The 19,937-nt window shown below is 40.6% G+C and overlaps 2 protein-coding genes across 2 annotated transcripts in view; one reads left to right on the forward strand and one right to left on the reverse strand.

The window, feature by feature from the left end:
* The window catches only part of LOC116722331 (uncharacterized), a 36,171-nt gene extending 24,492 nt beyond the window's left edge, over positions 1–11,679 (forward strand). Inside the window, exons 3-5 of the mRNA XM_032566567.1 lie at positions 3,638–3,705; positions 8,408–8,627; positions 10,525–11,679. Coding sequence (XP_032422458.1) covers positions 3,638–3,705; positions 8,408–8,627; positions 10,525–11,033 — 797 coding nt within the window. The 3' untranslated portion in view covers positions 11,034–11,679. The remainder of the gene's footprint in view (positions 1–3,637; positions 3,706–8,407; positions 8,628–10,524) is intronic.
* A 4,170-nt stretch (positions 11,680–15,849) lies between these two features.
* Positions 15,850–19,452, reverse strand: ptger4c (prostaglandin E receptor 4 (subtype EP4) c). The gene is made up of 2 exons (XM_032566566.1): positions 18,294–19,452; positions 15,850–18,175 (listed from the first exon to the last, which is right to left on the reverse strand). Exons 1-2 carry the CDS (start codon positions 19,152–19,154, stop codon positions 17,585–17,587), a joined length of 1,452 nt encoding a protein of 483 aa, XP_032422457.1. The 5' UTR covers positions 19,155–19,452; the 3' UTR covers positions 15,850–17,584.
* Between the last annotated feature and the right edge of the window lie 485 nt (positions 19,453–19,937).

Below are 19,937 nucleotides of genomic sequence, written 5' to 3' on the forward strand. Positions count from 1 at the left end.
TAACTGAAGTATACACAGTCAAAAAAAATGCTGTAAGAACAACACAGTCAGAGCAGTAATTAAGCCAAAACTGTTACATTTTTTAAAATATATTTTGCATTTAAGATATATAAAAATGCGACAGACTGGCGACCTGTCCAGGGTGTACCCCGCCTCTCGCCCGGAACGTAGCTGGAGATAGGCACCAGCAACCCTCCCGACCCCATTAGGGACAAGGGTGAACAGAAAATGGATGGATGGATGGATATATAAAAAAAAAACCTTTGTAGATATGTTTGGCCCAAAACTCCTCCAGTGTCATAGTTTCAGCTTCATCTGGTTCAAATTCTGGGAAAAAAAATCTCCTGTTGAGCATCTTTTGGTATTCATTTATTAATCGGCTTTTCCAAAAGTGAATCACCAGATCAGCCCTTCACTGTTCTGATGTCAAGTCCAGCAGAAAGGCCTGAGCTGTTCAGGCTGTTTTCTATGATGATCATGAAAAGCTCCATTAGAGAAAAATGTTTTTAGCTGCAGGTGAAACCTGTGCTACAAATGATCAAGGGAATGTTGTTGGGAACATTCACTAAGGGAATGTTGTTGTTGCATTTTAGGCAATAAAATGTTTATTTTACTGTTTAAAAAAGGGATTGAATTGTTTATATGCATTTTATTGTGCATTTCTAATATTGTATTACAGAACGGTTTAAGTGAAAAATTTGCAAATTGTGCCCATTTTTAAAATCAAATTAATCAATAGAATAATTGACTTCTAAAACAACTTTTAGTCGCAGCTCTGGACTATATGCTGCATTCCTAAAGAAAACACTTTTAGAAAGTTTCTACATTGTATCATAGCTCCAAACTATTCATAGTCCAACCAAATAAATGAAAAGTTTAAAGTTGTTTCTGGTTCATATTCTACTCGACATGCACCGATCAGATATTTCTGGCCCATTACCAATCTATGTTCTTTCCAAATACCAGATCCCAATTATTAATAGAATGATGAATATTTTTTCATATGCTCTAGTAGGGCTGTTGTAAACAAATATTTTGGTAATCGAGTAACCTATCGATTATTCTTAATATTAATCGAATAATCAGATAAAAAAATAAAATTAAATATTGGTAAATCTGGCATAACACCGGTGTTACTATCGCATATCAATATCAGTCCGATTTTTAATTTTTGAGCTTCCCTAACAATAACTTTTCTGTAGTTTAGAAAACTAACCTGTAACAATAATAGCTCACTTTCTAAGTTAACCTGAAGAAAAGTTATACAAAGATCTGAAATTCTATTCAATTTAATAATAAAGTGGCAGGCTCACAAATACGCTTACTAAAAATTGGTATGATCCAGCTTTTGGTTTATGTATTCATCTTCAGTCAGTTTAATAGATGAATTCTCACCTTACCCCATACCTGTCAAGCTTTGGGTTTGAGAATACGGGAAATGTCGCCTGGAGTTTCAGGGATTGGGGTTGAGGGGCAGGCGAAAGAATGAACGAAAGAAGGGAGGAAATAGACCAGGGGACAGACGAATGTTAGTCCTTGGACCGAAGGTAAGAACGGGGGGGAGCAATAGAATACGGGATATTTTTGGCACCTCTGTTCGTCACACTCAGAAACTCGTCTACCAGCCATGTACCACCACGATGATTTCCGCCAACCATTTGTTGATACCGGGATGATATGAAATTTATTGTGTGGTTCATCCGTAAAGCTACAGACAAACCGCACAACTACTCAGCATCAACTACTCAGCCGTCCGCTGTGTTCAGTCTATCCACTCACCTGCATAAATACTCCTGCAGCCTCTTCCCACCGTTCTCTCTGAACACAGCAGCTCCCGGAGGAGAAAGGCTGCCGTACTCCAGGCATCACGCCAGTCATTTTAAGGATGCTTATTGGTTCCCCAAAACCCATAAAAACCTGGGCATTATCATTAACCAATAAAATCCCCATGGGCCGAACTTGAAAATTGGACGTTATGCCGCTAACACTTAGCTTTCGTCAACAACTCAGAGGCAGAAGTCAGAGCTACGCATTACGCAAAGGTGCGCTAAATAATAAAACATAAATTAACGAAGCTTCGAGGCAGGTAAATTTTCCTCGAGGAATTTTAATAATCGAGGTACTCGAATCACTCGAGGAATCGTTTCGGCCCTATGTTCTAGTATATATAATATGTGACGATCAGAAACTTTCCTCCCTTTCGAATAAAGAGTGAAATCATTACTGTTTACTTATGCCTTCCTTTAAGCGCCAAAGATTTCCTTATTAATGTCACAGTTTAGCTTCTGTTTGCTCAAAATTTTATTTTATTACTTTTTCTTATATCCTGCCATGTCCCATGTATTTTTTTGTATGGATATATTATTTTTTGAGAATTCACAACGCATTAAACATTATGAGTAGTGTACAACAGTACATACTATTTCTGGTTGAGAAACAAGCTACAAAAATAAACCTCACCCAGCCCATACATTCTCTCTACTCAGCAATGCATGCAGTATAAATTTAATGTAGCATTACACTTCACACAAATATCTAGAAGGCTAGAAATGTGAGAAAAAAAATAACATTAAAATTGAAACAATTCAGCAAAGACTAATACAGATCAGTCCCTCTGGTCCAATCTCATTATAATGGAGTTCATGTCCAGTCAAACTCTGTTAATGCCCCCCAGACTGAACGGAGCATTTTTTTCAGACTTGCATCACAACAGCAGTTCGTTCATCTAACATTTCTGGTTTGGAGATTCTGTAGATTTCCAGGTTTTTTTGCCGCAGATGACCCCACCAAAACAAAGTATCTTTTGCAAGGAAATAATTTCAGGGACTCAAAATCTCCAAGTACCCAGATCTTAGGATCAAGATCCAAAGAAAGTCCACAAACCTCTGATGTCACCTGTCTTTCCTGTTTTGAGAGACAGGTGGTTGTTTCTCAAAATAAATCATGAGTTTCAATTACTTACACAGACTAAGTTTGAAACATTTAGAAGATAATCCTCCTTTTTTTTTCTTTTTACAGGTTATCATTTCAATGACGTTTGTTTTTTACAAAAGCCGAAGCGGATGACCTCATGTCACGGTTGCTCGGCGGACAACAGTATCTTCAGCGGCTCACGTACTATATATAAACATCTGCATCAGTGGGATTCCTTATCAGCTGCAGTGCCTCTCTGCGGTTTTTGTCCGGGACCTTTGTCCGGGTCCCGGCTATGCCTAGTTTCCCCTGCTTATACCTCTGTCACAGAAATAGCCCCAAGAATGTCTTTGACAAGACTATCACAGACGCTGCCTTTTGTTGCTCGACCGGGGCCGTTTCCGTGGATGTATGAGCCGACAAGCCGACACTAGCCGTAGCTGTTGGCAGAAAACACGTCTCTTTTTCTAAAAGCAGCAACAAAAACACCGTCCTCATTGCTCTGAGGACGTGATTTATCTGACATGCTGACTTGTTGGGGGCCCGCAGGGCGTTTCTTTTCTTAGCTACAGTATCTGGACAATTGTGAATATATACGCTTCACACTACCCGCATGTTGCGCCTTGGGTTTATGTTTGTCTTTTTGGTATAAAGAAAGCTGACGAGGTGAAACCTTGTTCTTGTTCTGAAATTCCTCTCTGCCTTTCGTCCTCTGTTTCTCCAGGTGGGACCAGATGGAGGGTTTGGAGGAAGGATAGACACATTTCTTCTGTCATGTCAGCAAAGGCCAAGGTTTGTCAGGAACATCCTCTCCTTCGTCTTCATTTTGCGCTCAATCCAGTTTCTTCACTCTTCCACTGATGTAAGAATAACAAAGTCAGCGAAAAAAAGTTCAGTTCAGTTTATTTGTACAGTAACTCAAGGCACTTTACAAAAAAATCAATTCGGACCAATGCCACATGCCATCATCATCAAACAATACAACAAGTTCAGTTTATGATTAAAATTAGTTAAAAAGTTTTCTATCTGAGGAAACCCAGATTGCGTTGCGCAGCAATCTATCATACCGAGCATGCATGTAGCGACAGTGGAGAGGAAAAACTCCCCTTCAAAAGGAAGACACCTCCAGCAGAACCAGAACCAGAACCAGAACCTGGCTCAGTGTGAACGGCCGTCTGCCTCCACCGTCTGGAAGTTTGAGGAGACAGAGCAGAAACATGAGCACCGATCCAGGAATACTTTCTGTTAGAGAAAAATAAGATGTAAGGAATTAAAAAAAGGAAAACATACAGTTAAAAGTTTCAAAACAGTAAATAATGCGGAACTGTAGAGATTAGTAGGAGAAAGTGACAGAAGGAGGAAAAGTGGCCATTCTATCCTCTAGCAGTCTAAGCTAGAGGATAGCAGCGTAACTACAGAAAGGGGGGGGAAAAAAGTTTTTAAGCCTAGACTTAAAAGTAGAACTGATAACTAAAGGCTCTGTCTCCCATTCTAGTTTTAGAAGCTCTAGGAACCAGCATAAACCTGCAGACTGAGAATGAAGTGCTTTGGTAGGAACATCTGGACCAATCAGATCTCTGCTGTATGATGGAGTTTAAGGGTTTTATATGTGAGAGGGAGAAAGTTCAAATAGAACATGTGAATATATATCAAGAGTTTTTAAGGAATTCTGTCAAGGGCAAACTTTTCACCTTGCTTTTTTACCCCCTTTTTCAGAATTTACTTTAAACTATTTGTTGAAGTTTTTGTAATAATGAGGAAGTTGCAGTAGAGTACTAGAGCCACACTAAGAAAATGTAAAAAAATGAAATTATGATAATGAAGCCATAAAATTACTAGAATAAAGTCATAATGATACAATTTTATTCTCAAAATATTATTCTCATATGACTTTATTTTATAACATTGTGGCTTCTCTTAATTTTACTTGTTCAATATTTTATTTTTTATTAGCATGGCCCTATTACTCGTCACCATAAGTTTACCTACAGTGGCTTGCAAAAGTTTTCGCACCCCTTGTTCTTATCCACATTTTGTGACGTTACAACCACAAACATATTTTTACAAATAAACATTTGAAAAGTGCGGCGTACAAAAGCAATCAGCCCCCTTTTCTCTGAGTGCAACCACTTTCCTTCAGAAGTTTCCTGATGCCTGCTAATGACTAAACAGAGTCCACCTGTGTGTAATCTAATCTCAGTAGAAATCCAGCTGCTCTGTGACGCCTCAAAGGTTCAGAGAATATTGGAGAGCAAACAGGAAGTCCAAGGAACACAGCGGACAGGTCGGGGGGAAAGCTGTGAGGAAGCAGTTTAAACAGGACTCCACATGGATGCTATAAAATGATTTCTCAAGTTCTTATTATCTCACTGTTCCATCCATCAGAGAGAAATGGTAAGAGTCCGGAACAACTGTAAACCTTCCATTCAAGGCCGTCCACCTAAACTTCCAGCTGAACCAGCAGAGCTCTGATCAGAGATGCAGCCAAGAGGCTCATGGTGAGTCTGGACAGAGATCCAATCTGTCCATAGGACAACTATTAGCAGTCGGTGCACAAATGTGTCTTTCTGGAAGAAGAGTGGCAAGAAGAAAGCCATTGTTAAAGGAAAGCCATAAGAAGTCTCGACTGCAGTTTTCCAGAAGCCATGTTGGACACAAAAAACATGTGGAAGAAGGAGCTTTGGTCAGACCAGAACAAAATTCAACTTTTAGGCCACAATACAAAACACTGTGTGTGTAGGAGAACTAACACTGCACATCACTCTGAACACACCATCCCCACTGTCTAATGTGGTGGTGGCAGCATCATGTTCTGGAGTTGCTTCTCTCCAGCAGGGACAGGGATGATGGTCAGAGTTGATATGAAGATGAATGGAGCCAAATACAGGACAATGTTGGAAGAAAACCTGTTGGAGTCTAAAGACTGGAGACTGGGGCGAAGGTTCAGCTTCCAGCAGAACAACCATCCTAAACATAAAGCCAGGGCTGCAACGAAATGGTTTAAACAAAATTCATGTGTTAGGATGGCCTAGTCAAAGTCCAGACCTTAACCCAATCCAGAATCTGTGGCAAGATCTGAAAACTGCATCTAATCTGACTGAACTTGAGCTGTTTGGAAAAGAAAAATGGGCAAACTTTCAGTCAATGGATGATCCAAGCTGGTAGAGACAAACCCTACAGACTAGCAGCTGTAACTGCAGCACAAAGTGGTTCCATAAAGCATTCACTCAGAGGGCTGAATACCTTTTACACACTGCACTTTTCAGTGTTTTATTTGTAAAACAAATTTTGAACCATGTATGATTTTCTTTCTATTTTACAATTACACAGCACTTTGTGTTGGTCTTTTACACTGAATTCCAATGAAATATATTTATGTTTGTGTTTGTAACGTGACAAAATATGGGAATGTGTAAGTGGTTTATTAATAGCATGGCCATAAATCAATGGGCTACAACAGAGAGCTCATTTCAACCACACTGTCATGACTGCAGCAGTAAGCAGCTCCTGTAGTGTTGATGGCATTGCATTAATTATGAGTCTTCCTTAAAGGAGACACGACCAACATCACAGGACCAGCTCTGACTTTACTGTTCTGAAGCTCATCATGAACCATGTCAGAAGGATTTCAGCTCCTGGCCTCACGACTTTAATGCTCCAATGCAACATTTAGTTAACGCCATTTCCTTCTGTCTGACAAAAATCTGTTTGAAAAGTTAAAAGTGTGTGGAAATGTTTTCCATCCATGGACTCGGTTCTGATATAATCTTGTTGCAGGTAGACACAGTTTTAAAAACAGACTGTCATGCTTTCAAAATCCTGAGAGAACCGGAGCGTCGGAACATTTTCTCGATAAACTGATAATGACCCCCCCACCCTCTCTCTTCTTGTCGGTCTGCTGGCCGAAATGAAGGGAACTCAACATTTCAGAGAGAGTAACAGACACAGCTGCTTACTGTTGTTTTTTTTTTTTTTTTTTTTTATAAAGCTGGTTTGAAGTCAGCAGAACAGTCAGTAAAAAATCAGGGGCAAAATGAACTGAAAAACACATTTTAACAAAGAGGATGCGTATATAATTTATAGTAGCATAAGCTACCGTAACTTTAAGGTGGCCTGCTGGTTTTCTGCTGCATGTAATATTCGATGTTTTTCATTACTTGTGCAGAATATAATTTTGAACTTAATCTGAAAATAAGTCTGGCACTGATCTGGAATCAGATTTTTAATAATAGCAGCACAATCACAATGTCCGTGTAAACATAAGCATCACCATGCAGCCTTTCTCTGTGAATGCTTGGATCAAAGTCGAAACATTTAGAAGTAAATATTACAGATTATAAATGATAGCTATAAGGCTATTGATAGTAGAGCAAGAGTGATGAGAATAGTTGCATTTTTGGTTTCAAATAAAAATAGAATATGTTTTCAATTTTCGTTTAAGATTTGATGCAACACTGTAAACCCATAAAACCATTGGATCAGTGATTCCTCCAACACATGTTTACATTTCCAGAAGATGAACATTGAGAGCTGATGCTGATATCAGCATTTATTTTTCTCCATGTGGATCTGCTGCGGCTGCTGGTACATTTCTGTTCAGACTGGTTCAAAACAAACAGAAATAAAAATAAAAGAAAACGGTGCAAAATAAGTCGGCTCTGCAGTGGCAGCTGTGCCCCGTTCTCACACAAACACAGAGTTTTGTTCTCTGTGGTCAGTTCTCACTTTATTTACTAAAACCACAGCTAGCAGAACTCTCAAGAGGAAAACAGTTTCAGAGTTATTTTCCTTTTGAAACGTCAAGACAGAGGAATTCATCCCAGTGCTTGGATCAAAGCTAAAGCAGAAAGCTGACTGTCGTCATTGTATAGATACAAACTCATACTTTCATTTATCTCTCTGCTGGAAGAGAATGGATTTGCCATGCAATGTCACAAATAAAACACAGCAACATTAAAAGCTGACTGTTCTAGTTCATAGTGCTTTTATTACCCACAATGCAAATCAGTAGAAACTAACGGGATGTAATTACTTCATAAACACAAAATCTTAAGAAGTATTTTTGGTCTGGTTTCTGGTCCAAATATCTTATTAAACTTGAAATAAGACAAATTAACTTAAAGGTAACTTTTTAGCGAGATATAGAGGCTAAATAATTTCTTAATATTGATGAAAAAGTACTCGTTCCACTGGCAGATCATTTCACTTATAATGTGAAAAACATCATAAGTGAAATAATCTGCCAATGGCATACGTACTTTTTCGTTAATATTAAGAAGTTATTTACTTAAAACAAGCCTCTATATCTTGATAAAAAAATACCTAAAAGTTAGTTTGTCTTATTTCAACTTTACTAAGATATTTGCACCAGAAGCTAGACCAAAAATACTTCTTTTTTTTTTTTTTTTTTAAGATTTTGTGTTTTCACAGAGTAGCATTTTGGTGTGCTGTGAGGAGTTAGAGGTGAGGTCTAGTTTGTATTTTCTGTGCTCAGGTCCTGCTGTGGGTGCTCATCTCCTTGCTGCCGCTGGTGGAAGGAGCTCACATGAGAGCCGCTGCTGCTGGTGGAGGACTGGGATCAGACCTGAACCATGCTGCAGGCCTTCTGGAGGCTCAGGAGGGGAGAGACTTTCCTGTCACGCTGCCAGAGGTGGTGGAGGACAAGGAGCAGGAGGAGGACAGCGAGCCGTACCCCACATGGCACGCTCTATATGGTACTGCTGACAAAGCCCACTGCGCTGATCGGAGTCTGAGCTTTAATGCAACAGTTTTTCAGTAACAGTGAGTTGTTTCTCCACCATTAGCACATTTAGCAGCATGTTCATGAGGATGATTGACAGCGCTAAATCGAAGAAGCAAGGTTTTCATACTTTAGCAGTTTTTAAGTAGTTTTATTTTCATTTAGTTTTGACTTCAGATTTCCAATTCTATTTTAGTTTTCATTAGGTTGAACTGTTTGCTAGTTCGGTTTAGGTTTTATTCATTTCAGGTATAGTTTCCGTCTTTCTTTCTAATATGAGTCCCTCCTGGAGCAAGACTGAAAAAAAACCTGAAATAGTTGTTGGTGTCAAAACCCAAGAAAATCATCAGTTTTTAGAAATTGTGGCCAAATGAATGACCAGACCTACAGCTATGAAAGGTGAAAGGCAGAGAAACTTTCAAAAAAAATCCAGTAAACACAATAACAGCACCTGAAAGCAAGTCTCATGGACATGATGAAGTTGTCTTAAAGACTTGTGGGATTTTCCCAACTTAATATTGTTCTACATATTATATCTGGTTTGTCTGCAGGACACTTTTATCTAAAACACAGTTATATTCAAAATAATCCCAAATTGGACTCTAGTGCTTTCTCTCTGTTTTTCCTGACATGATGCTCTGTGAACGCTCATTACAATTTCACTTAGTTTTCCTTGTTTTTTCTTTGCAAACTGTCTTTTTTATTTTCATATCGGTTAGCAAAAACGTTTCCTTTGCATCTACTTTTTGTTATTTCCTTAGTTTTGGTTAACGATAACAACCTAGCAGAGAAGCAGCCAAGATGCTCATGCTAACGGTCTGCAGTTTGCCACAAGCTAAGCAGAGGACACAGCAAACATTAGAGGAAGGTGATCTGGTCAGACGAGAGGAGAACTGAAGAGAGTGGCGGAAAGCTACTTTGAAGAGATCATTCATAGATCTGGTTAGACCAGAAAATTGAACTTGACAGATTCTGTCCATCCTGTCTGGCTGAGCTCGAGTCATGTTGTATAAAAATTGGGCTGTCAAAACAGAAACAGAAGCAACAAAATGCTGACTAAGGGGAGTTAAATGCAAATGTACTCCGTACTTCTCAAATTTCTATCTGTAAAACTATTTGAGAACTATAATTTTCCTTCGACTATGCAATTATGCCCTCTTTGTGATGTTGTGTCACATAAAATTGTTAGAAAAAGACACAGAGGAGAGCTTGGAATGTGTCAAAGTGTTAAAAAAAATCCCTGATTCAAATTCAGATGTTTTCTCAGATGTACTCTACGTTGGGGCGCGGTTGCCACCAAATACATCATGTATTAACTTGCATTTTCAGGTCCATTATACTTGAAATAAACCCAAAGCTATTTCTAATAAAGTTTCATATAAATATCAAGCGTAGCACTACAGCAAAAGCCATAACACTCCACTTGTGAAAGTAAATCTATAGAGCCTCGCATTGACACTCGGACACCAACTCTGAGTGCCGCTCTGCCGGACAGGATACGATAAAAACATTTTAAAAATTCACCAGTACAAACAGTTTTGTAAGGGTTTCTATTTTAGATCTGAAGCAGCGGGTCAACTCCACTCCAACACACCTGAATTCTCTCTCCAGCAGTGGTTCAGCTCTGCAGAGCGCCAGGTCCTCACTGTAACTAAGAATTTGTTCTTAATAAGTCACCTGGTTAAATAAAAGAATCCTGGTAAAGAACCATTCATTTGATTCAGGTGTTTATGAGGAGTGAATCTAAAAGCATCAGGATGGTAGACCTGAAGAACCGATTATGTCAATAACTTCACAGATCCAGCCTCTGGATCTTCTGTCATTCTGTCTGCTACATCCTTTTATGGGTTTTGTTTTTGTGTTTGTTTCAGAGCCCTTTGTGATGGACGAGCTGGATGACCATCCCAGCGTCCGCTGGGCGGGGCGCTCCCCACGCTCCTCTGACCCCACAGCACCTCAACCCAAGGGGTCGCAAAAGAAGAAGAGACGAAAGAAGAAAGGAGAGGACGAAGGAGAGGAGGCGGGAAACGCGGACAGAAGGGGGAAAGGTAAAAGCCGCCCCCCAAAACAGAGCAGCAGGGACTGCCGGGTGGAGAAGAAAGAGATGAAGGTTCGGGACCTCGGACTGGGCTTTGATTCGGACGAGATCGTCCTCTTTAAGTTTTGTGTGGGCTCCTGCCAGAGCTCCAGGATAAACTACGATCTGGCGCTGAACGCGCTGCTGGAAAACGGCTCGCTTCCGCGCCGCGTCGCCCGGAAGGTGAGCAGGAACCCCTGCTGCCGGCCAGAGCGCTACGAGCCGGTTTCCTTCATGGACACCTCCACCACCTGGAGGACCATAGAGTCGCTTTCAGCTGCCAGCTGCATGTGCATCGGCTGAACGGACGCTGAGTGCTGTGTGCAAAAATAAAAAAAGACCAGAGGGAGGCGCTGTCGCACATAGGAAGTTACAGAGCCTGTGTGTTGGGTGCAGCCGGACGAAAAACGGCTAAAATCAGAGACTAATGTGGAACAGCAGCAGGGAATGAACAGACTGTTTTCACATCCATGTCGGACACAGGATTCAGGAACCTGCGGGCCCCGGAACTCCTCCGAAAAAAACCCCGAACAAAAACTCCTATCTAAACGTGTTTTGACTTTTTGTTGGAAGAGACCTGAGATAAAAGAACAAAAAAGCCTAGTTAAAGGACTGACACTGTGTTTATACTGTAACTTTAACTAAACGCTTACTGCAAACAGTGAAACCAGCACTTCCCAAAAAACCCCAACAGTCTTTTTCTGACCCCCACCCCCATGTCCACCCTCACCCCACCCCCCACACACAAACAGAGACCTCACATTATATCTTTTTCTATACGTTCAGGTGAACTCAGCCTAATGGATGCCATGCATCTTCATGTATTACTGTGTAAGAGTAAGATATATTTATTACAGATAAATTATTTATTTATTATGGCTTCATATGAGAGCTGTTTTATATGGACTCTATAATGTAGATACAAATATATCTATTTATTGCCAAGATTCACATTTCACCCTCGCAGCTGCTTTTTGTTGACTCCGTCTCAGTGATTCATTTCCACATTTTTCCAAACGTAGGAACACAAACCAGACAGTTACTGTAACTATAGTTACTGTCTCTCTCACACAGTTCAACCCCAACCGGCAGAACGTAAATTCTCCTCCATACTGCCGTAACGATCCTGATTTATTTTGTTTTTACCTCAACGTCGCCTCTCAGTCTAACATGTAGGCATGGGCCAGTAGAAAACTCTCATAACATGAAGTGACAGCAGCACAGCTCCACTGTATTAACACAAACTTTTAACATGACATGATCTGTTCCCCTTTATTAGAAGAGCTACAATTATTTCTGCGGCTGCTAAAATGACAACCTCCTAATTGTTTGTGCCAAATATATATTATTGTTAAAAATCCAGAATGAACAACTGGTTATGTTAGTGCCAGAATATTGGACATTTTTGTGGTCTCCTCCTTACAGAGTAAAACAAATTCAAGAAGCTGATATTAGTTGGTTAGTTAGCCAGGCTTCCTGCAGGTGGAGTCTCCAGCAGCTGTTTAACACGCATGCCACTTGTAGCTTGTCAGCCGTACTTTAACCCTTTCATGCATAGTGGTCACTACAGTGGACAGCTATCTAAAAGCCATTTTCTTGTGCTTCCTATGGATTTTTATGTTATAAATGCACACAGACCACTGAAGTGGACACTAATGCATCATAAAATATACCATCAACTACTGGCCATCAGCTGCAAATGCAAGAAATTATTTTTGTTAAATACAATATGGCCGACAGACAAAAAAGCATGAGAACCGACCCGGTCCCTCCTTCTACTGTAGACGACTCTTGCAAGTAAAAGAAATATTGTGACATCAGATAACCCCTAAGGAACAATACTACTGATGTATTTTTCAAATAACAACTTTGTATTTGGACAAAATTACAATTGATCACATAAAAAAAAAAAAAATTAAAAAAAATTTATTTTTACAAAAAAATGTTCCTACCTTTTTTATGCCTTAAGAAAAGAATTTTAAAAAATGGAAAAAAAATTCTGACACAAAGGATCATAATTCATGCATCAGAGGGTTAAAACAGCATTACTTTGAAAGGAGTGCTGGGTGGTTCTTCTTCTAGTTTCTACACCACGACTGCATCTGGGTTTGTCTTTTGTCTGAGCCAGGAAGCTTTGTGAGTGTAGAAGCCTTCTTTCAGCCAGCTGACCAGCAGTCACTGCTGGATCTGGAAAGCCGTGGGGCCCTGGGCGAAAGCCAGGTTGCGTGCAAAACCCCGTGTTTCTTTTATTCATGCAAATTACCGTAGATGGATAGTGCGGTAAGCACTAATTTATTATTGTTGGATGTTGTCATCATTTTCGTTTTCTAAAACAAACTTAGTATTTGTTTGTTTTCACAAATCCGGGCTTGTTGCAGCGAAGAGGTGTGGGTATGATTTGATCACATCCTTCAAACGGTTGAGTTTACTTTTTTTTTTTCACTTCTACACATAGACGCCCTGACAAATGAAAACACCTCACAGTGATAGGAGCTCAAACATTTCTGGATGGGATGTCATTTGACATCTATTCTTTCAGGCCTTTAAAAGGCCTTTTATATATATATACAACTTTTTTCTTAGATGTGGCCCCCTATGAAATTTTCTGGGGGTGCCAGAAAATTTCTGTTAGAACCTTGGTGTACCAGAAGTACCATGAAACTGACCCATGCCTACTGCCAGTGACACGGGAAGTTAGCTTAACTCGACTAAAATTGTCCAATTGCAAACAGATTAGATATTTTTTAATGTAACAAAACCTCCAACTGTCTTTCATGCATTGTAGTGGTTCCATAATTCATATAACACTACAATGTTATACACAACTGTTACCCATCATCATCATCATCATCATTATTATTATTATTATTATTATTATTATTATTATTATTATTATTATTATGAAATGTTCTATATTTTTTTATGGCATTATCCTCCTAGAGAATAAAGTTTTCAAAATCTAAATAGTTTCGTCATTGTACTGCTCAGACATACAGTATGTGTTCAGTTTCCTCGACTGAATCATTTTTGGAAACCTGTCGCCTTGTGGATTGAGGTTGCAGCACCACCTGGTGGCCGAAGCTGAAAAGCACCGATTTAATCTGGGAGGTTTGCGTCGTAGCTCGCACCTCTGGACACAAACAAACCCAAACGACAACAATCAGCTTTAATGTTTTAGTCATTTATTTATTTTTCCTCACGACCAACAGATCCAACATAAATCTCTTAAAGTGTCTGACAAAAAAGACGTTTTTTTTTTCTGTGTGAGTGCATAAATCTTAAAAATGAAAATATGTAACATGAATACCTAGCAAATGCACAATGTTTACATTAAATTCTCCACACATTACAAATAAAGCAGTGCTTGAAATGAGAGCATACAGATCAACAGCAACACATGATGGATGAACAGCACAGTGGATGACACTAACATTTCCACTTTGAGCATTAATCTCTGAGGATCATACACAACTTGTACCCATGGGGTAGATTAATATAATATTTCTGCTCCAGTGCTTAGAAGAAAAAACTCAAACATTCCTATTCACAGATCCATACTGCAGCCGATGTTTTTTCATCAGAGAAGTGGAAAACGTGTTTTGCTCTTCACCCCACAGTGATTCAGCTGCTGACCTTAAAATCCTCCAGTTCCACTATGCACAGCTTCAGACCTTACATTCTACCTCATTTTGTCTTGTGCTTTTATTTTGGGAGCTATGAAGACATCTGGCAGATGCTGGTAGAACATTTTTCCAAATCCAGTTTTAGGCTAAAGAGCAGCATGTGAGCCAGCACCACCAGAGTACACTGCTGGTTGGACTCACGATTAGTGGCTAAATGCTGTCAGTGTTTCATTAGGCAGGATTTCCCATCATCCTGACCAGGCCTTGCTGATTGCATGAGGTGGAACAGTGTTTTTAAGATGTTCAACAAAATGTGACACACTTTGGTTGGACGCTTTGCTGCGATTTGGCTGAAAACACAGAAAACTCAACACTGCTGGAAGAAAAAATACAACCAGAACCATAAAAATTGGGTTATAAGAATAAAATACAACAGGAAACTGACAATTATTTGGGAATTGATTCCAAATTAACTATATTTAACTTTTGTAAATGTCTAATTTAAATCATTACTCTGTCTGGTATTTTATGTTATTTTTCTTATTAAAATTGTGTTTGGTTTGGCTCCACAGTTGACTGTCAGAGGTCTGCAACTTTCATTCAGTGCCTTCCCATGTCTCTACACAGACATACAAATCTCACTGTGTTTCGGTTTCAAATAAAAGTTACAAATTGGAATTTTTCTCTCCAGTTTAATGCAGTGTGTGAAAAAGCTAATGCTTCATTAGCTTGTTAAATCATAAAACCTGCTGGCAGAAACCTGCTTTTTTAACATCACTGAGGTCATCTGCTGAGAGGAAACCTTTGAAAAATGTTATATTTTTTCCACATCTAATGAGATTTTTCTACATTCTAAAGCATGAAACATGTTGAAGTAAGACTTATAATGACCAGGAAGAAGAAATAAAGGTATAGTCTACTAAAATCCTTCTTAAAGGGACAGTGTTATGTGTTTTCCAGGCACATGGTGTAATTTTATAGCACAAGCAACTGTGTTAACTGCCGTTATGAAAATGCTTTATGTATCAAAAATAACATAAAAGAATTATGACTTTGCAGTTTGATGCCTTGAAATCGGTCTCTGTCTCTATAAGAAGCTCCTACGCTTTCCGACACTCCTCCTTCAGGAAGTCCAAGCAGGAGCTGTGTGGAAAACACATCACTTGGTGAGAGCAAGCGTTTATGCACCCTGATTGGTTGAGCCCGGAGATTCCTCAAAAGTGCATGAAATAATCAAGGCAACACTCCAGGCATGTTTTTGAAGATCAAATAACAGAACATAAAGTAAAGCTTAAAAAAGTCGATTTTCCCTGATACCCAGGTTAATCCCAAACATGTGTTTAAATCTGCCTTACTCTCTGGTTGTTATGGGAACTACAGCTGCACAATATTGGAAAAACTGACATTGTGATTTTTTTATAACTCAATATGAAAAAATACAAAAATTTTAAACAGATGACTTGAATAACACCTTAAGCTATGCTATCTTCCTGCCATCTTGTTAAAAATGAACCTAATTCTTTGTCTGTATTTGAGAGTTATTCTTGATGTTAGGGCTGCAAAATATTAGAAATCTTGCAATGGGGATGATATCAGTAATACTGCAATGAAGACATTATAAAATGAAATAACATCAAACTTAAATAATGCTATTAAGGTGGCAAAATATGACATTAGCATGAAAAATACAAGTTCATAACACTTTGAATATTTTAGCCAACAATGATTGCCCTCCTTTGCGATATGAATATTGCACACATTGACACTGTGATGATGACACATCTACGATATAACGTGCAGCCCTTAGTGGTGACGCACAATTCCTGCAAAAATGCCCACCTTAAATTTCTTTGACATCCCATTGCTTGGTCACTTACAAGCTTCATCTTACTCCAATATGCAGTTAATGATGGAGTTGGTTTTCCATTAATCCAGCTGACAACTTCAGCTTCAGATTTTCAGACTTTCCAAAACATTTCTTCCCCTAATTATCCACCAGGCAATTTCCCTCTCACTGTGCTTTCTGGTTCAGCTTCGTTTTGTCCTGGACCTGGACAAACATGACTGGTACCTCCCACTTATAGAAGAGAGCCACAGGTTTACAGAGCTAACCCTTTACTAGACTTGCACAAAAACACCAATGAAATCAACTCACTGAGCTGCGAGTCAGCAGCCAACAGCAGAGAGAACATTCACCTGGGTGATCTGGAAGGCTTCATCACTCCCCTGACACAACACACACATCCACTCCTCCATAGATGCCTGCTGTCCAAAATAACCTTTTAGAAACAGGCCAACACAGCATCCATAATCACTGTACACTACAGTATTTCAATCCAGGCTTGACCAGTGAAAACATTGTGCTTTTCATGTTTTCCTACATCAGGTAGTTCTGAGGTGCCAAAATGTTTTTTTTGTTTTTTTTTTGGTTGTTTCACAAATAAAATAAAGATTTCATAATAATGTTCAGTGTAGATCAATCCAGCTGAGGTCTGACTGATCAGTCTAAATATGTGAGGTTTTATTTCCCAGATGTTCTGACTACTTTAAAACATATAAACAATCCTTTAACTTAGCTCCGAATCATAAAAAGTTAAACGACACTAACTCCACCCTCAGCGTTCTTCGTTATTATTATTATTTTTTTTACAATGCTTTCTGTTTGCTCACCACGAGGGGGCGTCATGTTTATGGACTGGTTATGCAAATAAGCAATAGAAAAGCTAGAAAACCTGTTTAGAGCCTGATTTTCTTTCATGGTGTTGTTCCACCCTCGGCAGAAAGCCTTCCTGTTTGTATCTAAAACCGCTAAAAATGCTCAGCATCCAAATGATTTATGAGTATTTTACGTATTTATAAAATTTAGCTGCCTTCTCTGTCACAGACAGACAAACTGTAAACATTCTGACGCTTTGTCCTGTTTGTGAGTGCAACAGTAGCATTAATGACATAAAATGCATGAATTTGACACGTTTGGTTTGATGGAAGGAAGGAGAAAAATGGAAGCAAACAAAAACAGATAGAAAAAAAATATTCAACCATCTGGAAAACAGAGACAGGGTGAGTGGAACTGAGCAATAACCTCAAGAAAACCTTCAAGAGGCACTTATTGGTATGCTTTAAATTACATCGGTGTGTTGTCTTTTTCTTGACTAAAGCCTCTTTCTTTAGACGTTGCGCCCCTGGCTCATTAAATGTCTCTGGACGGCCCTGGAGCCCACCCTGGGGGCATCACAAGCATTTGGCAGACTGACTGGAGCTCGGGGTGCTAAACGTGCAGGTAACGATGTCCACTCTGCGGACGTGCATCACGCCGCCCCGCCCTGGAGAAGCCGTCTCCGCCGCGTCCTGTCCGGGGTGAGTCGCTGCTTCTGCTTCCTCTTCGCTGCCGATGATCGCCGCGGACTCCACGCCGAACGGGTGGAAGTTGACCCGTGCCGTGTCGTACTCCCACGCTTGTCGGAGCGCGAAGTCTGTGAAAGAGGTGTTCTTGATGGTCAGCGGGAGCCTCGGCTCGTTCCTGTAGCTGGCCGTGCGCAACGACGCGTAACTGGTGTCATTGCTGTGTATAGATGGGGGGGAGTTTTGACCCTCCACCCAGCTCTTTTCGTCCCCACGGCCGTCCTTTGCCCGAGTGATCACACTCTTGAGCCTTCCGCAGCCTTTCAGCAACAGGTTCTTTCTGCACAAAATGTAGACCCAGGGGTCCAGGATGGGGTTGAAGGAGGCGAAGCGGATCGCCAGCATGTCGCCCCGGTAGTCAGGTCTCCCCCCAGCAGAGATGTAGGAGGGGTCGTAGAGCTGGTTCACAAAGATTCGCACCTGGCAAGTAAAAACAAGCAAATAAAACATAAACAGAAATATGTAAATTGTGGGGTTTTTTTGTTGTCGTTGTTGTTTTTTCCACAATAGAACAATGCTGAAGATAATTCAAACTTACCACTAACGGAATGGAGCAGACCAGAAACACGATGGTCATGAAGACCAGCAGCCAGAACATCTGGATCTCTGCGGCAGAGGTTACAGAAGACAGCCGGGGGAAGCGACGCCGTAACCCGCTGTGCTCACACAGCTCCGTCCTGACGATCCCCGTCCTCTGGTTCATCCCCACCAGAGACCTGCACACCGCCAGGTTGCACATGACAGTCACCGCGATCAGCAGCAGCATGGCACCGCCGTACAGGAAAGAGTAGCACGCGCCAACCGGATCCATCGACCTCCAGTCCAGAAAGCACCAAGTGCCGGGGAAGTGCCTGACGTGCTGGCCGAAGCCAAAGCTGGGCATGATGCACAGCACGATGTTGGCCAGGTAGGTGACCAGGAGCGCAAAGCGCGCCATGGTCCGGTCTATGTGCTTGGAGTAGAAATAGGCGTGGTTGATGGCCAGGTATCGCTCCACCGCCATTGCGCAGAGAATGGACATCCCCGCCGAGCCGAAGAACAGCATGGAGAAGGAGAAGAAGTGGCAGAGCAGCTCGCCTCCCGGCCAGCGGCTGGCCACGTACGTGGCGATGACCACCGGGCTGGTGAAGCACGTGCCCAGCAAGTCGGTGATGGCCATCCCGCACACCAGCGTATAGAAGGTGGTTTCCTTCTGCTCCTTCTTGGAGACGCACAGCACGACAATGGCGATGAGGTTCCCCAGAACTCCTACGGCAAACATCGTGGCTGAAGTGACCAGCGACTTGGACTCGAGTCGGAGCGCGGGGAAGGTCGTGAGGTTGTGGCTGAGGAGATGAGAGTGCATGGGCTCAGAAACATCGGTGTCCAGTTCCCCAAACGCAGCGGTTTCGTTAATCATTCTTAAAAAGAAAAAAAAAAAGAAAAATCAACTAAGTCGGAACTTTGAGTAAAGTGCAGAAAAAAGTTTGGGGGGAAAAAAGCTAATCCATGCCTGCAAAGTTTGTGAATCATAAGAAACTGTTCACTTCAGTTCTCAGCATGTCCACATGGAGAAGCAGCCGCTCTGTTTACTGTTTCAAGCGCGCGAGGTTGCAGGTATTTAAGCCGCGTGCTGATGTCAGCCGAGTGACGTGCGGGTAGTGCGCGCGGTGAGACGGGTTTCCAAGAAACCCACTGCTGCCGCCAGAGTGGGATTAATATTCACCTTTTTTTCTTTCTTTCTTTTGTTTTTTTTTTTGTTGTTGTTTTTAGCCTACAGCTCAGAGGTAAACACGTCAGCTAATGACACGCGTGAAACCAGCTGTTGGAAGGAAATCTTCATAGCCTTTGGAGGCGAAACATCTCCATCGACTACAATTAGATAGATAGATAGATAGATAGATAGATAGATAGATAGATAGATAGATAGATAGATAGATAGATAGATAGATAGATAGATAGATAGATAGATAGATAGATAGATAGATAGATAGATAGATAGATAGATAGATAGATAGATAGATAGATAGATAGATAGATAGATAGATAGATAGATAGATAGATAGATAGATAGATAGATAGATAGATAGATAGATAGCACAGAGACCAACATATCGATGATGGACAGATACTAACACGCCTCATAAAAACGAAACGCATTATTTAAATGCTTCATGCGTGAAGACTGAGGCAGAGAAACTTG

The sequence above is a fragment of the Xiphophorus hellerii genome, chromosome 6, assembly GCF_003331165.1.
Source record: "Xiphophorus hellerii strain 12219 chromosome 6, Xiphophorus_hellerii-4.1, whole genome shotgun sequence".
NCBI lineage: Eukaryota > Metazoa > Chordata > Actinopteri > Cyprinodontiformes > Poeciliidae > Xiphophorus > Xiphophorus hellerii.

Bases quoted from the DNA above. Each gene is read 5' to 3' on its own strand.
- ptger4c (XM_032566566.1), bottom strand. From the start codon at position 19,154: ATGATTAACGAAACCGCTGCGTTTGGGGAACTGGACACCGATGTTTCT. The intron at 18,176-18,293 runs GTAAGTTTGAAT...TTTACTTGCCAG, and splicing joins TCTGCTCCATTCCGTTAGTG to GTGCGAATCTTTGTGAACCA.